The 20,696-nt window shown below is 38.5% G+C and overlaps 1 protein-coding gene across 1 annotated transcript in view; it reads left to right on the forward strand.

Annotated features, from left to right (window-relative positions):
- Positions 1–20,696, forward strand: part of LOC108523306 (ribosomal protein S6 kinase alpha-5-like) — a 98,783-nt gene that overhangs the window by 51,281 nt on the left and 26,806 nt on the right. The window contains exon 2 of the mRNA XM_017863829.1: positions 19,999–20,070. Coding sequence (XP_017719318.1) covers positions 19,999–20,070 — 72 coding nt within the window. The remainder of the gene's footprint in view (positions 1–19,998; positions 20,071–20,696) is intronic.

Here is a 20,696-nt window from a genome sequence, read left to right on the forward strand (position 1 = left end):
AACTTCTTGGAGAACCTTGCCCCAGCCCTGCAAGGAATTGGCATCCATCTGGTACTGTACCTGAGTCTTCCAGAGGCCATTCCATCAAGCCACCTGCTTCAGGATGGTGGAGAACATGGTAAGACCAGTGAATTCCATGAGTGTGGGCCTACTGCCACACTTCATTTGCTGTGCTGTGAAGTTAGCTCCTTGATCACAGGCAATGCTGTGTGGAATACCATGACAGCGATTAAGGCTTTTTGTAATACCATGGATGGTAGTTTCGGCAGAAATATTGTGTGCAGGGAAGGCAAATCTGTATTCAGAGTAAGTGTCTGTTACAGCAAGAACAAAACACTGCCCCTTCCATGATCAAAGCAGTTCAGTGTTATCAACCTGGCATGGTAGCTTGGCTTACTGTTCTCAGCAATGATGCCATATATCGAGACCTAGTGTTGGTCTCTGCTGCTGGCAGATTGGCACTCAGCACCAGCTGTAGCCAGATCAGCCTTGGTGAGTAGAAGTCCATGTTGCTGAGCCCACACGTAACCACCATCTCTGCTACCATGGCCACCTTGTTCATGAGCCCACTGGGTGATGACAGTAGATAGGATGACAGGTGGGAAAGAGACTGGCTGGTACCCACAGAACAGGTCATCCTATCTACTTGATTAATATGCTTCTCTGCTGAGGTCATCTTTTGGTGGGCATTGGCATAGTATGATACAAATACNACAGTATTCCTTATAGTCATATGCTGTACAGGGTTGTAGCCCAGGAGCAACAGACTAGATCGTCTAGCCTAGGTGTATAGTAGACTGTACCTAGGTGTGTGTAAGCACACTCTATGATGTTCATACAATGATGAAGTTGCTTAATGATGCATTTCTCAGACCAGAGCTCCATTGTTAAGTGATGCATGACTGTATGTACAGATGCTACTTGACTTATAATGAGGTTATGTTCCGATAGCACCATTATAAGTTGAAAATATCCTCAGATGAAAATGTCTGGCTGAATGGGAGCTGTGGCTTAACGCTACTGCCTAGCATTGTGAGAGAAGTACAGATTCTACTGTATGTGTATCACTTTTGCAGTGTTATGAAGTAAAAAAAACTGTAGATAGAATCATTGTAAGTCGAGGACTATGTGTGTGTATAAATATAAAATATTTATTATAAGGAATTGGCTCCTGTGATTATGGAGACTGGCAGGTCCAAACTCTGCTTGGTGGCCGGGCAGGGTGGAGACCCGGGAAAGTCAGTGTTCCCGTTTGAGTCTGGAGACCTTCTACTGTAGAAGCAGGAAGAGCCAGTGTTGCATATAAAGCCTGAAGACTGTGCTGAAGAATTCTTTCTTTCTCAAGAGAGGACAGTCTTTTGTTCTATTCAGGCCTTCAACTGATTGGATCACGCTCACTCACATTATGGAGGGCAATCTGCTTTACTCAAAGTCCACTGATTTAAATGTTCATCTCATCCAACAATGTCCCCACAGAAACACCCAGGATAGCGTTTGTTTGACCAAATATCTGGGTACCTCATGGCCCAGTCAAATTGACACATAAAATTAACTATCACAGGTCTACCCCTTTCAACTTAATACCCGTACACATCTCCTTAGGCCTTGCTTAATTTCCAAATAAAGTGACGACACAGTCATAAATCTGCCTAACATGATACAGCTATCCTGTGTACAAATATGCACTGACCTTTTCCCTAGAAGAGGGTGCAAAACCTTTGGATAATGTTTATTCTTCTGCTTGATATCATAATTTATATGCTATGATATCTAGTTAATATATCTTATGTTACATGTTAAGGGGAAAAGAGAGGGTAGATATAATTATAAGTCAGTTCTCCAGAGGAACAGAACTAATAGGCTATATGTATACATGATAGGGAGTTCATTAGGGAGAACTGGCACACACAATCACAAGGTTAAGTCCCACGATAGGCCGTCTTGCAAGCTGGGGAAGAAAGAAGCCAGTAGTAGTTCAGTCCAAGTCCAAAAGCCTCAAAAGCAGGGAAGCTGACTGCACAGCCTTCAGTCTGTGGCCGAAGGCCTGAGAGCCCCTGGCAACCCACTAGTTTAAGTCCAAGAGTCCAAAGACCAAAGAACCTGGAGCCTTGATGTCCAAAGGCAGGAGGAACAGAAGGAAGAATCCAGCACAGGAGAAAGATGAAAGTCAGAAGATTCAGCAAGTCAGCTTATGCCACCTAATTCAGCCTGCTTTTGTTCTAGCCATGCTGGCAGTCAATTGGATTGTGGTGCCCACTCACATTGAGGGTAGGTCTTCCCCTCTCAGTCCACTGACTCAAATGTCAGTCTTCTCTGGCAACACCCTCACAGACATACCCAGAAACAATACGTTACCTGCTATGTAGGCATCCTTCAATCCGATCAAGTTGACACCTGCTATTAACCGTCACAGTAGAGAACAAAGACTTGATTAGTACATATATTAATACATAGACACAAACATTTTTTAAACAACATAAGGAAATACTCATGACAACCATAGTCCCCATTTCTGTGTCCTAGCTGGTATTTGTAACTACCTCCTTCCATTACTCATTCTGTATGCCTTTGCCTTCAGCCAGCAGCTGAGATGTTTGTGTTTTTTTTACCTGGGAGGTGACCCAAGCCTTTATTCCTGAAGGGTCTGGGCCATTAGTAGTGCTGCCTGAATTGGGTTGTTGTAGTTTCCCATTGACTTTAATCACAAGGCATGGGAATACCAAGAGATATCCAAAGGAGGTTGCCTGTCTTTTAAGCATACTCTTCCTTACTTTTATTGTGCAGTAGCAGTCCAGGATCAGTCACCTGAGCCAACACTGTAACTCCCTTCTTTGCCTGGTGATTCAAAGTCATAAGGAGCCCAAAGTGGCCATGTGGCAGTCTTAACTTCCATTTCAGTGGAATCATTGTTGTGTCTCCTTGCTCTTGAAACTAAGACTTCTAAGCCAGCAGAGTATAAAGTTGTGGGAACAGGAAGCATACATTTTGCTAGTGGGCTACTAGGGTTAATAGTGAGTGGTGCCACTCACATTTCCACCCCTTGATTCCTGAATCCATTAACTCTGGCTGTGGGAGAAGTGGCACTATTTATTGGGTGCTGATCCAGAGCATGTACAACTTCTTGGAGAACCTTGCCCCAGCCCTGCAAGGAATTGGCATCCATCTGGTACTGTACCTGAGTCTTCCAGAGGCCATTCCATCAAGCCACCTGCTTCAGGATGGTGGAGAACATGGTAAGACCAGTGAATTCCATGAGTGTGGGCCTACTGCCACACTTCATTTGCTGTGCTGTGAAGTTAGCTCCTTGATCACAGGCAATGCTGTGTGGAATACCATGACAGCGATTAAGGCTTTTGTAATACCATGGATGGTAGTTTCGGCAGAAATATTGTGTGCAGGGAAGGCAAATCTGTATTCAGAGTAAGTGTCTGTTACAGCAAGAACAAAACACTGCCCCTTCCATGATCAAAGCAGTTCAGTGTTATCAACCTGGCATGGTAGCTTGGCTTACTGTTCTCAGCAATGATGCCATATATCGAGACCTAGTGTTGGTCTCTGCTGCTGGCAGATTGGCACTCAGCACCAGCTGTAGCCAGATCAGCCTTGGTGAGTAGAAGTCCATGTTGCTGAGCCCACACGTAACCACCATCTCTGCTACCATGGCCACCTTGTTCATGAGCCCACTGGGTGATGACAGTAGATAGGATGACAGGTGGGAAAGAGACTGGCTGGTACCCACAGAACAGGTCATCCTATCTACTTGATTAATATGCTTCTCTGCTGAGGTCATCTTTTGGTGGGCATTGGCATAGTATGATACAAATACCTGCAGTTTTTTTTTGCCTGTTTAGAGAGCTCTAGCCAAATACCTCTTCCTTACACTTTCTTGTCATTGATTTTCCAATCATGTTCCTTCTAAGTCCCTGACCATCCAACCAAACTATTGGTGATAGCCCACAAATTGATATGTAATCCGATGTCTGGTCATTTTTCCTTCAAGCAAAGTGAGGAATCGAGTGTATACCACTTTCATCTGATGGTGGAATGCTGCTGTGCATCCTTCACTTTATTGAGGGCAGTCTGCTTAAAGCCCAGTGATTTAAATATTGATCTCATCCAAAAAGCCTCACAGAAACACACAACACACACATAACTAAACATCTGGGTACCCTAGAACCAAAAAAAAATAAGTAGTACGTAGTATGTATGAGTATATTAATAAGATAGAAAATAAGACAGAATGTTAAAAATTGGTAATTATGAGCAAAGGGTTATTTTGAATAAGCAAAAAGATTATGAATATGAGAGTTGTCTATTATTTTGGCAACTTTGGATTTTAAATCATTTAAAAAATTAATTGACCACTTGGGAGGCTGAGGCAGGAGGATCTCTTGAGCCCAGGAGTTCAAGGCCAGCATGGACAATGTAGTAAGACCCCCATCGCTAAAGGAAAGAAAAAAAAATTGGTTTACCAGTGAGCACCGTAATTGTGTTTATAGGCACTAAATATCTGACTTTTATATGACAACATAATTGTGCCGATACCCTTGTCATAAAATTAGAAGCATTAATCGCTTAACTTGGTTTCAGGGGAATGAGCAGGAGGGACACCAGGGCTGCACACTGCTCTACTCTCTAGTGCCTCTAAATCCCTCCGCGGCACCCCGGACTTCTTTCTTCTAAATTCAGAATTGGGGTTGGAGGACAGTTGTGGTTGACTAAACAGTCAGAATGAGGTAAGAAAGGAAAGCTGAAGACTGGGACAAGACAAGGTGAATCTAGTTTCTTTGTCACCAGTTTTCATAGCTTTAGATTATATAGCTCACTGAGTTGACATTTTTTTAAAAAGTAGGATTATTCTTGAAAAATGAGTTGGCTGTAGTCCTATGAAAGTTTATTGCTGTAAGAACAAGTTATTACAAACTGTTATTTGATGTAAGGCTGCCACATTTATGTGCTAATAGAAACCAAATTGGCACTGTTAGCAGCATGTAGTCTAGAAAACAGAAAAAGGAAAAGGTGTTGATAAAGTACTTTCTCACAATAGAATTAAGTGTAGAAGTGACAGTGGAACTGCAGTGGGAAAATGAGGTTATGACTTAGAGGAACAAAGTGCTGCTATATTTTCTTACATCAAATTGAAATCTTATCCTTGGAAATAGTACTTTGGACTATAAGAAACTATCTTGTATGAAAAGTGTAATTCAAAATATCAATAAACAAAGTAAATTTGGTAGCACTTTGGAAGCTGGAATGTTTGCCTTGCTGTAATGGCTTAATTTTTTTTTTATTTTTTATTTTTCACAAGTTATCTAACTTTTACTTGCTAAAATACTCAAGCAAGACTTCTATTGTAAATGAAGGTATGCCTTAACTTGAGGATAAGGAACGCTGTGCTGAGTGTAGATAGAATGTATCTGTTCTTTACGTGTCTAGATTCGGGTTCCAGGCGTGATTGTCTCCAACCTGTCAAATAGTTAATGATTTATAAACTAACACTGAAGGAACTAGCTTTTGGAAATAAGTCTTAAAAACCTCTATGCAATCCTTTTGATTTACTCTATTGCTTTCTAAACCTTTTCTTCACATTTTGTGTGTATTAAGTTCTGACATACGACATGGTCAGGAAATGAAGTATTTGAATTAACCATTCTCTTCAGTAAAACTATATGTTTTATAATAATAGTAAATTTTCAAATAATTTGACTACAATAAATTACTGTCCATTGGCCATCTTCATTTGGAAATCCTGTAGATACTTCATATACTTTTAAAACATTTTATAAAGTTTATGGTCATCAAATACAAACTATAAAGCTGCATGTGAAATAGTAATGTGCTATTAAATCAACCTATTAAAGCGATTACATCAAAATTTGACATATTTAACAATAGTGCATTGATAAATTTTTTATAAAAATGAGGAATTTTTTTTAGAGGATGTAGTATAAGGTATATAAAAAATGTGTGCATTTAGAAAATAAGCCTTAGGAACTTTATATCGCTATTTAGAAATAAGCAGTTTTTCTAATAAGTAAGGGTTAACTTTGATGAGTAAATACATGCATGCAAAATTATAACCAAATAAACATTAAGAAAATCCTGATTGAGTCTGAAAATTTCTTTATAATAATCTTTTTTTCTTTTTTTTTTTGAGATGGAGTTTCTCTCAGTCGCCCAGGCTGGAGTGCAGTGGTGTGATCTTGGCTCACCGCAACCTCTGCCTCCCGGGTTCAAGCGATTCTCCTGCCTCAGCCTCCCATGTAGCTGGGACTACAGGCGTACGCCACCATGCCCAGCTAATTTTTATATTTTTAGTAGAGACCAGAGTTTCACTGTGTTGGCTAGGATGGTCTCGATCTCTTGACCTCATGATCCAACCGCCTTGGCTCCCAAAGTGCTGGGATTACAGGTGTGAACCACTGCGCCCGGCCCTGTGATACTCGTGTTTTAAAAATATGTTCAGGTTTTTTACTTTAAAGCTCTAATTTTTTTCTTTTGAGTTATAATTTGCATGCAATAAAGTTCACTCTTTTTGGCATATGGTTCTGTGAGTTTTAACAGATGCTAACAGTTCATGCAAAACATTTGGAAAGTTGATCTTATTTTATATAAAAAATGTGTGCATTTAGAAAAATAAGCCTTAGGAACTTTATATCGCTATTTAGAAATAAGCAGTTTTTCTAATAAGTAAGGGTTAACTTTGATGAGTAAATACATGCATGCAAAATTATAACCAAATAAACATTAAGAAAATCCTGATTGAGTCTGAAAATTTCTTTATAATAATCTTTTTTTCTTTTTTTCTTTTTTTTTTTTTTTTTTTGAGATGGAGTTTCTCTCAGTCGCCCAGGCTGGAGTGCAGTGGTGTGATCTTGGCTCACCGCAACCTCTGCCTCCCGGGTTCAAGCGATTCTCCTGCCTCAGCCTCCCATGTAGCTGGGACTACAGGCGTACGCCACCATGCCCAGCTAATTTTATATTTTAGTAGAGACCAGAGTTTCACTGTGTTGGCTAGGATGGTCTCGATCTCTTGACCTCATGATCCAACCGCCTTGGCTCCCAAAGTGCTGGGATTACAGGTGTGAACCACTGCGCCCGGCCCTGTGATACTCGTGTTTTAAAATATGTTCAGGTTTTTTACTTTAAAGCTCTAATTTTTTTCTTTTGAGTTATAATTTGCATGCAATAAAGTTCACTCTTTTTGGCATATGGTTCTGTGAGTTTTAACAGATGCTAACAGTTCATGCAAAACATTTGGAAAGTTGATCTTATTTTTTATCCCTAGTACCTTATGACATCATGGTCACCAGGATTATCATTGTGAACTTTAATGATTGCACTGCAACTATTCAAAACAGATTAATTTTAATACTTTCCAGTGTTTTCTCTTTGTGCTGAGTAGAATTAGTGAATACATGTTAAGGAATTTGGTTTTTCCTCCCTTTCCCTACCTTCAGTGGCTTAGTATAGCCTTTATGAATTTTGGCCTTGACTGTTGTTTCAACCTGTGCATTGGCTTTGCTGTTTTCCATCTCAATTCCTTTCTAGTTTGTTTTCCACGCTGCTGCTGCTGGTCTTTCTAAGATGCAGAACTGATAATCTTCTGCTTAAAATCTTTTATTACCTCTCCTTTGCCTTCTTTAGAAGGGAAGAAATAAAATACTACTTTTTCATATCAAACACAGACTCTTTCATGAGCTGGCTCCTGCCTGGTGTCTTGCAGTGCCTTTTTTCCTTTTCCTTCCCATGCATCTGCCTGTCTGCACTAATTGCAGATTCTCAGACATGCCATGTTCTCTGTTGTTTTGGTGATTTTCTGTATGCTTTTCCTTCCTACTCACAGCTTTTTTTTCTACCCTGCTGTTCCTTAGCTGCCTGACTTCTCCAAACCTTCAGATGGGCTGAGATGCTCTCTTATGCTCTTCTGGTGCTGTTTACCTCATTTCTCTTTAATAGTGCTTGTTCCTTAGACTTGGTCACCTGCCTATGTGTCCCCTCTGGACCCTGAGCTGCTTGGGGTCAGGGAGTGTGTCTATTCCAGTCGTGTCAGTGCTTTGCACAATGTTGGATATAAGCATTCAAGATGTTTGTTCAATTAATATATTATGGCTTACATGTGGAGTCTGGTGACTACATGAAACCTATGAAATAGGGAAGGAGAAGCAAAATGTCTGATAGCATCAGTGGACGCCAGAATTCCTTATATGAAGGGAGGTACACTGGGGGCGTTGCCTTGACATCAAGCTCTCTTGAGAGTAGGGAGTCCTGTGAGGATGGATGTTCACAGGGTCTGAGAGATCAGAAGAAGTAGAGCAAACAAGGGGATGGAATTGCTGGTCTTATTCCTGATAAGGAAGAGGAGAGAAAAAACAAAAGTCAGAAAAGTGGTGTAAGGTCGGGAATAGGTGAGATAAAGATCCCCTTCCCCATAGTTGGATCATGGAAAGACAGATTGAGAAGGTTCCTTCCTCCAGCTCCTTTTGAGGGGGTTGTTTTAATTGTTGCCTGGTGTACCACTCTTCTGCCTAGCTTCAGAAATCTTCACTGAAGTCGGGTATGCTAAGGAATGCTTTTTGAACATGTTTGGTTTTTGTTTATCTTGTGTAGAAGTTTGTGAGCTGTGTCCTCACTGAATTATTGCAGTACACAAAAGCGATGGTGACCAAGTAGCTCTAAGAGTTCTGAGAAGGTCAGCTCTCCCAGTAATTGAGGGAAACCCTGGCAGACAGGGGAGGCTTTGGACTTGCACAGGCCTTGGGACTGCAGATTTGAGAATTGAGTGTAGATTATAAGGGGCTGGTAAGACCAGCGTAACAACTAGAGTATACATACAACAGGAAAAGACTGGAATTGGACATATAAAAATGAGAACAGCTAGTATTCGGGAGATGGGATTACCATATATAGTTGTTTTTTTCCCTCTGGAGACTTTCTTTGTCATAGTTCATAATATAGGAACAGTTTTTTTTGTTTGTTTTTGAGACAGTTTCGCTCTTGTTGCCCAGGCTGGAGTGCAATGGCGTGATCTTGGCTCACAGCAACCTCCGTCTCCCAGGTTCAAGCCATTCTGCTGCCTCAGCCTCCAGAGTAGATGCAGTTACAGGCATGCACCACCACACCCAGCTAATTTTGTATTTTTAGTAGAGACAGGGTTTCTCCATGTTGGTCAGGCCGGTCTCGAACTCCGGACCTCAGGTGATGTGTCCATCTCGGCCTCCCAAAGTGCTGGGATTACAGGCGTGAGCCACTGCGCCTGGCGGAACAGTTTTAAAAAGACGAAAATACGTGCAATACAATGTCATGATCTTATTCATACCAGAACTTGAAAATTAGAAGTTAGTATTGAGATTTCATTAACACCAAAAGTGTTGGAAAGGAGAAAGTGAAACTTTTTATTGAGGAATAGGGAATAAGGGCTAGGACTGAAACTCCTTTCTTTGCCAAAAGTAGGAACTTTCTTATTAACATGTTAGGCTTTGTTTCCTTCTTTTTTTGTTTTAATTGATGAACTAATGTCTCAAAGGAAAAAAAAATCTGTCCAATAACTGAAAATTGGACAAGATTTTGAACAAAATTTAAGTTTTGGAAATTGGTGTTCTGTAGATCATTTATAATAAATTGTGGCTTCAGTTTAGCTACAACAAACTATACATTTCTGTCCTTTCTGTTGTATTCACAACTAAATCTCACAATGTTGCTTTTTTATAATTGTTCTCCCTTTTTCTGATATAAAAAAATTAGAAAATAATTGAGTAGGTCATGGTTTACTTACTGCAGTGTTATGTACATATTGCTGTTAATTAAAAGTGCCTTGATAGTGGCAAATAGGATTCATTCAACACTGGATCATTATGCTATCCGTGTTTTCATGTCTTGATTTCATGCTTACAACTATAGTTATAAGCAAAGGACGGAAGGACTCAAATGATACCTTTCCATGGTGAGAATGGAATTAGGAAAAAGGAATTGCTCAAGTGGTCTAATAGCTAAAGATGGTAAGGCTTGAGAGCATGATGCAGCCATTTCTATGATAGGGAACCTGATGTTTGAATCGACAGGTTAGATTGTCTCATGGATACTGCTAGAAACACACTGCCCAATTTGGAATTTTGTTTTTTAGTTTTTTGTTTTTGTTTTGTTTTGTTTTGTTTTTTTGAGACAGAGTCTCACTCTGTCTTCAGGCTGGAGTGCAGTGGCGCGATCTCAGCTCAGTGCAGCCTCCACCTCCCAGGTTCAAGCGATTCTCCTGCCTCAGCCTCCTGAGTAGCTGGAACTACAGGCACATGCCACCACGCTAGGCTATTTTTTTGTATTTTTAGTAGAGACGGGGTTTCACCATGTTGGCCAGGATGGTCTCGATCTCTTGACCTCGTGATCCGCCCGCCTCGGCCTCCCAGAGTGCTCGGATTGCAGGCGTGAGCCACCGCGCCCGGCCTGTGTTTTAGTTTCTGTTTTGTCCAGTCTATCTTTTGTTGTCCATTCTTTTATGCATTTTTGTTCTTTTGATTAGGAAAGTTCAAGTTCTTCCAATCTGCATACAGTGATGTGTATTTCGTAAGGTGACTTTGCATAGATCTCATTTCATCCTCTGAGGTGTGTTTTTAGCCAAGCTGACTGCTGAGGCGTTCTACTGTTGCTCCAGGGTACTGCTTCTCTGGTGCTTCCTTAAGAGACCATTTGTGTTGGTAAGAAAGCCTATGGTTTGTTTTTTTCCTGCCCTTGACACCTTAACATATCCTTCTCTCTATTTTTGAATTCTTAAATCCCTTCTGTCCTGGATCCCATCGTTTATCACTGCCTGAAGAACCTGCTCCCTTAGGAACCACCCCTCCCATCTCTACTTTTTCTAGCCTTTCCCACATTCCCTTTTTCCATGGGTTTTCTCTGTCATCTGCCTTAAGTTGGAAAAAAGTTTCATATGATTCTTTCCCATTTCCCCTGTATTCCTTTTCATTACACCCTAATTCCTTGAACAGAATTGTTATTGTTTTGTTTTTCCATCCACACCCTTATAATGCAACCTTCCTGTGTAAATTTTAGGCTCAAGCTTTTCTATTCATGTACTTTTAGGCTGAGGCTTGGATTTTTATTGTGGGCTATGTTATTGTGTTACAATGTTATTGAACAATTTGATGATCCAGGATATTATGACTCTATGAAATCTCCTTGTAAAACCCATGGTTCTTGGGGCTAGCTTGTTTTTATTCTGGGAAAAATTTTCTAGCTCCCCAGCTTACGGCCTGAATGGTTAGAGTCCAGCCAATGCTGTTTGACTTTATAGTTCAAAGGGGGTCATTTCTGTGGTCACTATCCTATTTAACAGTCATGTCATGGTATGTCAAGGTAGGCCATCATACAAATAATCCACATTCTGTTTTGACTGTATTATTTTTAAAAATAACACCTCCTCCTTTTAAACTTTAAAAAATTTAGTAAAGTTTAGTAAACTTTAAAAAATTCAGTAAAAAATGTAGTGAAAATTCACTTCCTTCATTATGCTTTTGAAATCTGGCTTTTTTTCTCATTCTTCCCCTATTAATCGTTCTTAAAAAAAAAATCACTGTTGACCTAACCAAATTAGAGTGTCTCAGTCTTCATGCACTTCTACCTTCTTGCTGCATTTGACTGCATTGATAGTTCTTTTTTGATGTTCTTGCTTTGAATTTCATACATGGTTAGTTGAACCACTTCTCTGGTTCTTTTTCTTCTTGCTTCGTAACTCTAGATAATCATCAAGACTTGCCTTTCCTTTCGTGTGGTCTCTTGAAGGGTGTTCGTCTTAAAGCTTTAGCCATTGCCTTTCTCCTAGTAACTGTGCATGGTGTCTCTGGAGAACTTTAGTTCCTTGTCTAGAGCTGCCTACATGACAGCTCTTTTGGGATTTTTCTGCCATTACTTCAAAATCGATGTTGAAACCAAAAAACTTCCCCTTTTGACTTCCTTATTCTGTTGGTAACACTACCATTCACCAGACTTGCATTTCTTATGCTTTAGATATAGAGCTGTCTTAGTCTGTTCAGGCTACAATGATAAAATATCTTAAGACAGGGCCAGGTATCATGCCTGTAATTCCAACACTTTGGGAAGCCAAGGAGGGAGGGTTGCATGAGCTAGGAGTTTGAGACCAGCTTGGGCAACATAGTGAGACCCCGTCCCTATTAAAAGAAAAAGCCCAGCAACCTTGGATTAGGTAATTTATAAACAACAGAAATGTATTTTTCACAGTTCTAGGCACCAGGAGGCTCAGTGTCTGGTGAGGGCTCTCTGCTTCATGGATGGTGCTTTCTAGCTGTGTCCCCACATTGTGGAAGGGGCAGCAGGCTCGCTCTAGCCTCTTTTATAAGAGCAGTAATCTCATCCATGAGGGCTCTGCCCTAGTGACCTAATCACTTTCCAGTGGCCCCACTTCTTAATGTCAACACACTGGGGATTAGATTTCAACATACAATTTTGAAGAGAAACATTCAGACCACAGCAGGGGTCAATAGGGAAAAAAATGGAACAGAAATTGAATTAATTTATCTTTGAAAGGGAGGACCCTGTCCTATGCCTTTTGTAGTTTCAGCACCCAAGACAGGTATTCAATGGATGTTTCTTAAACTGAGCATTACATTGATTCTTGGGTTCACTCTTTCCTCTAGTTTTTACTCAGACCAGACCCTCATTAGTACACATCTTTTTTACTGCAATACTTCATCATTTTTTAGCAATCATTTTTCCTTGCTTCTGTGCACATTGTACACTACTGTCAGGAGTATTTTTCTAAAGCATTACTTTTATCAAGTCAAGAGCCATTATTATGGATTCAATTAAAACTAGTTAGTCTGGCCTTCCAGATTTTGAGCCTATTTTATGTTATGTTTTTCCCACATAAATCATTTGTGGCTAGTTAGAACAGTCCTTCTATTATTCTTTCCTAGGAACATAGTTATTTCTGCTTATACGTTTGCCCCAGCTGTTCTTCCAGTCCAGAATTCCCCAGCCATCCTCTCATTTTTTTGCCAGTACAAATCCTGTACTTCTTAGCTAAAGACCTAACACATAGCCCAGAACATTGGCCTTTAGTAGGCACTCTTGAATATTGAGTAAATGGGGACCTGTATTCTCAATGAGCTTTTCTAACCAGCTTCACATGATGATATTCTCCTTCATGTCCACAGACTCCACAGGCCTGTTTATTAACTTACATTTCTCATATCTTATTTCAAGTTTAATAAATGATTAATTCATTGAATAAAATCTGGCATATGAGTGCCTTAGTCACGTACTGAGAAACGTATTTAAAATGGCTTCAAAAGCATTGTTCTCTTTATTTCTACCTTAATTGTAAAAGTGCTTTTAAATTAAGCCTTTAACATAAGTGAATCATTGGATCTAATCAAATGATTTCAGCACATGCTCTGTGCAATTACATTTGTGCCGCTTAGCTGAAACTATGGCAACAGAGTGAAAATGCATTTTACTGATCATTTTCCTCCATAGGAGTGGGAAGTTCCAAGTCAAACATCTCACAACTTTAAAAAGTTATTATACAAATTATACTTACAGTAGAATTGCTTAGAAAGTTCAGAAACCGTTTATCAGTCATAGGTTTGTGGTGGAAATCCTGGAAGACCATGCCAAGGGTTAACAATAGTTACCTTTGAGTGTTGGGATTATGGGAGATTTTCAAGGTCTGCTTTAGGCCTATTTTTTCAAAAAACAGTGAACCTGGATAATTTTATAAAGAAAACAACAACAAAATTATTTAAATCTGAAGGAAACGACCATTTTCCTTTTATCCTTAAGTTTACTGTTTTTAAAATTACATCAGTCACCACCTCATATCTACTAGGATGGCTACTACCAAAAAAAAAAAAAAAAAAAAAAAAACCCAGAAAATAGTAAGTATTGGACAGAATGTGGATAAATTGGAACCCTTTTTGCACTGTTGATGGGAATGTGAAAAGGTACATATGAAGGGATTTCACAAAATTCATGGAAAATTGGTTAAAATTCCTTTGTGAGAGCATTAAAACTATTTACACCTCTTTTCCCTAGATGATTAAACTTAAGGCATTAATGTAAAAAAATTCTGAGAGCTTTTGAAGGGAGCATGGTTTAAGCTGATTCACAACAGAGATATGCCTGAAATAGACCTTGAAAAGATTTAAAATGTTTATTGATTTAGTCTGAATTTACTAATATTTAACAACTCATGTGGTCATCAGAATTGACACCAGAAATAAATAACTTATGATATGGTCATACTGCTGTGTACCAGTTGATTAGCTCTATTCTAAGTTTTTAGTTTGTTGATACTCTTTGTTGTTTTGTATATTTGCGAAAAGTTTTCATAAGGCATTCTTTCTATGGGAAGGAGTTCATCTTTTTCTAAGTTAGGATTTAGAGGCTGAAGGTGAGGTTTTCTATGCTGTTATAGTCAGACATCCACAAATTCCCAAACCCTGCTCTCCCAGGCCCCTCTTTTCCCTCAGGAGTCATGAGTGATCCATCTGCAAGGCACAAATAGCTGGTGGGAATCAGAGTACAAGTTTAATGAGAGTTGTGCAAACGTCCAACACACCAATGTGAAAAACTCTTCTGTAGAAGCTGCACTGGTGCAGGTAGTTTAGGTTTAAGGCCTAAGTGAGGTGTCCTACTTTCCTTCCAACTAACTCCATCTAATTATAATCTTGAGACCAGCATGTTCAGGTATGTGACTTAGAAGGTTAGAATGGGCCGGGTGTGGTGGCTCATGCCCATAATGCCAGCACTTTGGGAGGCTGAGGTGGGCGGATCACCTGAGATCAGGAGTTTGAGACCAACCTGGTCAACATGGTGAAACCCTGTTTCTACTTAAAAAAAAAAAAAAAAAAAATAGCTGGGTGTGGTGGCACTCGCCTGTAGTCCCAGCTACTCGGGAGGCTGAGGCAAGAGAATTGCTTGAACCCAGGAGGCAGAGGTTGCAGTGAGCCAAGACTGCACACCACTGCACTCCAGCCTGGGCAACACAGTGAGACTCCGTCTCAAAAAAAAAAAAAAAAAAAAAAAAAGGTTAGAATGGAGAAGAAACACCAGGTGTCTTAGATTCAGGTTTCTTTAACAAAGATACCATGTACTAGCTGGTTTAAACAACAAACATTTATTTTTCACAGTTCTGGAGGCTGGGAATTCCAAGATTAAGGTGCTAGCAGCTCCAGTGAATGGTGAGGGCCCACTTCCTGGTTTGCAGATGGCAGTCTTCTTGTGTCCTTGCCTGGGGAAAGCAGAGAGAGAGGAAGCATGGTCTTTCCTGTCTCTTCTTACAGGGCACTAATCCTATCATGAGAGTTTCACCCTAATGACCTGATTACCTCCCAAAGGCTCCATCTCTAAATACCATCACATTGGAGATTAGGATTTTAACGTATGAATTTTGGAGGATACAAACATTCAGATCATAGCACTAGGTCCCAGGAGAACCCCCGAATCTGCTTAACTAACTACTATGTATGTTGAAGGGAGAAGTGCAAGAGAATGGCCAATCTGTCAGGCCATGGAAGAAATGTGAGGTAAAAAACCAAAGAGAACTTGTGTGGAGGCTGATCTTTTAACATAGTGAGTCTACCTATTAATTGTGCCCATTTGGAGTTTTGACTCTTGAGTAAATGAATTAATCACATTTCTTACCTTTGGGGAGAACTAGAAAGGGGGTTGGGCAAAGACATGCCTGGCATAGGAAAAGGAGCAAACGTCCTTTTTTCCTACAACTAGACTAAAGTACCATCTCCTTTTGAGTGTGAAGAAAGACAGTGTACAATTCCAGCAGGTCTGTTTCTGGTACAGCCTGGTCCTAGGCATGCAGGTAGCTTCACATCATCTGAGGTGCATATTTTGGACTTTACTAAAGCATGTGAATGACTCACACACGCAAATTTCTGCAATTGGTTAATGTTTTATTTCACCTTTAGGGTGAAATAAATGTGTAAATATTGTAAGTCTTGTTCTAATATTGTTAATATTATTGTAGAGAAGTTTGAGCTCTTGTTCTTGGGTTAACAATTAAGAGAAATTTAATTTATTTTTAGACTTTCATGCACAAAAGCTTTAATCACAATGACAAAATAATAGCGTAGGAATGAAAACTATTTAGACACCTAGACTCACATGCTCGAATGTGTTTTTTGTTGCTTAGGATTCTATATAGTAATATTTACCATTTCCTCTTACGTGTTTTGTCATTAACATAGTGACAAAAATCTTTATAATGGACAAATATTCCCCCATGCCTAAATATGATAGAGCTTACTACTGATTTGCTGTCATATGTGTGTTTATTTACTTTGCTTAATAGATGTAATGGAAAAGACTCAGAGTCAGGAAGAGGGGCAAAAAAAAATAAAGAATCATATGGTTACTAAGTTCAAGAGCTCTGAGATGTGCCTATATCATAGCACCTTTTAAATTTTTATTTTACTCTTTTAGATTAATTTATGAGGGGAGTAAATGAAGTAAAGGCTAAGTACAGCACACACTGTGAAGATTCTGGTGGAAAAATAGTAGACTGTCAAAAACCTGGATGAAACTCAAAGACTGTAGGCTAAGTAAATGAAGTTGAAAGTCAAGAAACTATGTATTGTATGATTTAATTTATATGAAATTCTAGAAAAGCTAAAACTATAATGACTGGAATTAGATTATTAGTTACCCGGGCAGTAATTGGCTTCAAAAGGACATCCAGAAACTTTTCAGGGTAATGGAACAGAAATTTTCAGGGTGATGGAACTGTTTTCTATCATACTTGTGGTGGTGGCTCCATAACTATGTATAATTACCAAAATTCATCAAACTGTTCATTTAAATAAGTGAATTTTATTATATGTAAGTTGTACCTTAGTAAAACTTAGAAATATGTTAACTGTAGATTTTTGGTGCTCAAACATCTTTAATTTTTCCTTTGAGCAAACACAAGAACCAAAGGAATGTTACAGTCTTAGACAATAGCTTTGAGGGCTGTTGTAAGAATTAAGATTTCTGTATCCTACCCTATCGTAGTTTCAACTGCATGGTTCCCAGGTAAGATTAAGAAAGTGAAGACAAAATAGAGGAGTACATGATAGCAAGCTTGATCTTTGGTTCTGTACCCCAAACTGAAACGTTGACCTTGGTGAGCTGGGCTGGATCACATGGACCTGCTTAAGGACTTACTTGTTCCTTTGCCCTATGCAGATACCCTTTAAGATTGTTTACTGGAATCTTGCCATTCTTAAGCAAGGAAATTCCAAGAAATCTAAACTCTAGCAGAAACTTGAGGTGGAAGAGAGTGGTTTTTCTTCATAAGCCTAGGGCTAAGCTCTTTTCAGGACCAGCATTCTTGAGTTTTTCTAAGACCTAGGACTTGAGTTATGGGAGAAAGAAGAACCTCTCCCAAGCTCTGCCTTACCTACCAGCCACCTGGGAATAGTATTGGTGGAAAAGCAATAAAAAGAGTAAACGAAACTCTCAGCTGCCAAAGTAATGAGAGGAGGAGCCAAAGAGAACATACCTTGAGCTGCTTCTCATCACCTGGAAACCTTCAACCCTGAGTATAGAAGGCACTGATGCCCTTCATCTTGAGCCCTGGGGATAGGAGATTGGAGAAGCCTTGAGTTCCTGTAGCAGGCAAAGTGTTAATTTATGTCAGAAACAAAATAATAGAGGTAGTAAATAATGAACAAAAACAGCCTTTCACAAATGATCTGAACAATCTTTGTGACTGACTAGGGTTTCCTGGGTAGTATACATTGTAAAAGAAAGGGTAATTAATTTATAACCTTTTAAAATTTCCTATGAAAGTTAATTCTGTGTATCAAAAAATAATTCCTTATCTTCTTAGTGTAGCAGCAAATATAGATAAGTAATACATAAATATAAAGCAAATATAGATATAATCTAGTATATGAACAATGCTTTTGGAAAGCTGGGCTTGTACATATCTCAGTAAATAAAAAAGGAATCCTAATAGTAAGAACTAGGAGTAATTATTTTTAACACATGACTCTTTAATAATAATGTCTTAAGCTTTTTTTACATAATAAAATAATATAATTTAACATTAGAAGAGAGCCAAATCGTTATTTCAAAAGTATGTCTCTTTTGAGTTTGGCTTTTTATAAAATCTGCTTGACATATTAGAGAAAGATAAGCCATTGTGTGTTTATTTTAAAATACTACGTATGTTTTTGGTATTCATTTTAGATCTATATTGATGTCAATGTGAACTCTAGGCTGGGCCATGTACATTGACTTGTTCTTACTATAAAAGTATACATTGGCAGTAAAACTCTTAAAAATGGAAAATAGAATGGTGGCTCCCAGGTCTGAGAGAAGAGGGAAGAGGGCAGTTGTTGTTCAATGGATATAGTTTATTTTGCAGAATGATAAGGTTCTAAAGATCTGTTGCATAACAACGTACATATGGTTAACAATACTGTATACTTAAAAATGGTTAAGATGGTAAATTTTATGTTATGTATTTTCAACCACAATTTTTAAAAATTTTAAATGATGAGTTTAATTAAACTTTGGAAAGACACTGAAATTATTTATGCCCTGAAGCTTTTAATTCCAAAGTTCTTAGTTGAGTTTTATTTTCTTAAAGTTGTAGTCCCAAAGCATTAATTTATTTACAAACCCTTACAATACTGCTTATTGGCACACAGCAAGCATTATATAAATTTAACTCATTTAATCCTCATTAAATTCTATGTGGTAGGTATTATTTTGTTTTCTGTCATTTTATAATGGCCATTTTCTAATATACAGAGAATTTGAAAGAATTGTATGTTGAATACCCTTATACTCACTACCTAAATTCTGCAAGTAGTATTTTGTTGTATTTGCTTTTGACATACGTGTTCATAGCTATATTTATTTATAAATTTATCTTATTTTAAAAAATACGTTTCAAAGTAAATCGCGGATACCAGCATGCTTTGAGGATAAGTAGTTTTATGCCCATTTACATTACTGGGAACTGAGACATAGACAAGTAATTTGTCAAGGTCACACAGCTTTTAAATGGCATAACTAGGATTTGGATCAAGCCTTTCTTAACCACTTCTGCAGAGTACTAGTTCACATAATATTAATAGATACTACCTTAAAAATAATTTTGTGGTTAAATAAATCGACAAATGTATCTTAGTCTTGATGATCTACATGCATATTTTCATAATACAGGATCTGTAAGGTTCAGCAGTAAAGAAATCATTTAACTTTGTTGAAGCCCACCATTTCCACATTTATTCTACCAGAGCACTCTGATCCCCACCTCTCCCCCAAACAGAACACCTATTATAAGATAGGACTAGAATTCAATGGAATATGTTATGGAAAATGCTAATTTATAAGATATCCTAATTTTATTTGTTCAAGACAGAATACATTTTGAAGAGTTTATATTTTAAACATAGTCCTAAAATTTTAGAGCTGACAGGGATCCTAGAGTTCATTGAGACTAACACTTTCATTTCAGAGATGTAGTAATGGAGACATAGAGTATTCAAGTGACGAATGCATACTATATCATGTCCAGGTATTTAGTGGCAGAAGTGGAACTAGAACCTACCCTAGAACCTGGGGATGGCATTTAATTTAATTGATACTTAGTAAATGTTTGTTGAATAAATTAGTACATCTTCTCAATCCATCCAGTTTTTCCCCCACTATGTATCTATCTACATATTAGAATTTTCATTTATTTTTGGAGTATATTGGTCAGTAGAGAGTCTAATAAACACTTTAATTTATGTTAATCTTTGGTACAAATGATATATATAGTTCCTAAATTCCAAAAAAAGTTTTATTGTAATGTATAACATACAGAAATTTATGTAAAATATGCTATACCATTTAACAAATAATTATAAAGCAACCCCTGGTTAATCACTCAAGTCAAGAAATAGAGCATTGCTGGTACCTGAGAAGCCCCCAGGAGCCTCCTTCTATTGCTGACCCTCTTAATTTTTTTTTCTCTCTCTTTTTTTCTTTTAGCTAATTTGACAGGCCATGCAGAGAAGGTGGGGATAGAAAATTTTGAGCTCCTGAAGGTCCTAGGAACTGGAGGTAAGTCTTAAGTTAATTTTTAAGGAAAAAAAAAAGTACTTATTATATCTATGATGAAGGATTGATATCCCCAGTATAGAAATTAAAATTTAAAAAGCATGAGGAATCCATTAGGAGAACTGTCAAAGAACATGAACAGACTATTCATAGAAGCACAAAAGGCAAAAAATTAAAAGAATTGGCAAAGATTTAGGGAAACCAATCCCTTTTACTATGCTGTTGGGAATGTAAATTAGTTCAGCTTTACACAGGACACAATATTTTATTTTATTTTATTTATTTATTTATTTTGAGATGGAGTCTAGCTTTGTTGCCCAGGCCAGAGTGCGGTGGCATGATCTCGGCTCACTGCAACCTCTGCTTCCTTGATTCAAGCGATTCTCCTGCCTCAGCCTCCTGAGTAGCTGGGATTACAGGCGCCTGCTACCACGCCCGGCTAATTTTGTATTTTTAGTAGAGATGGGGTTTCACCATGTTGGCCAGACTGATCTCGAACTCCTGAGCTCAGGTAATCGCCCTCTTCGGCCTCCCAAAGTGCTGGGATAATAGGCGTGAGCCACTGCGCCCATCCAGGACACAATATTTTTATTTATTTATTTATTTATTTATTTATTTATTTATTTATT

The sequence above is a fragment of the Rhinopithecus bieti genome, unplaced genomic scaffold (assembly GCF_001698545.2).
Source record: "Rhinopithecus bieti isolate Rb0 unplaced genomic scaffold, ASM169854v2 scaffold_68778, whole genome shotgun sequence".
Taxonomy (NCBI): domain Eukaryota; kingdom Metazoa; phylum Chordata; class Mammalia; order Primates; family Cercopithecidae; genus Rhinopithecus; species Rhinopithecus bieti.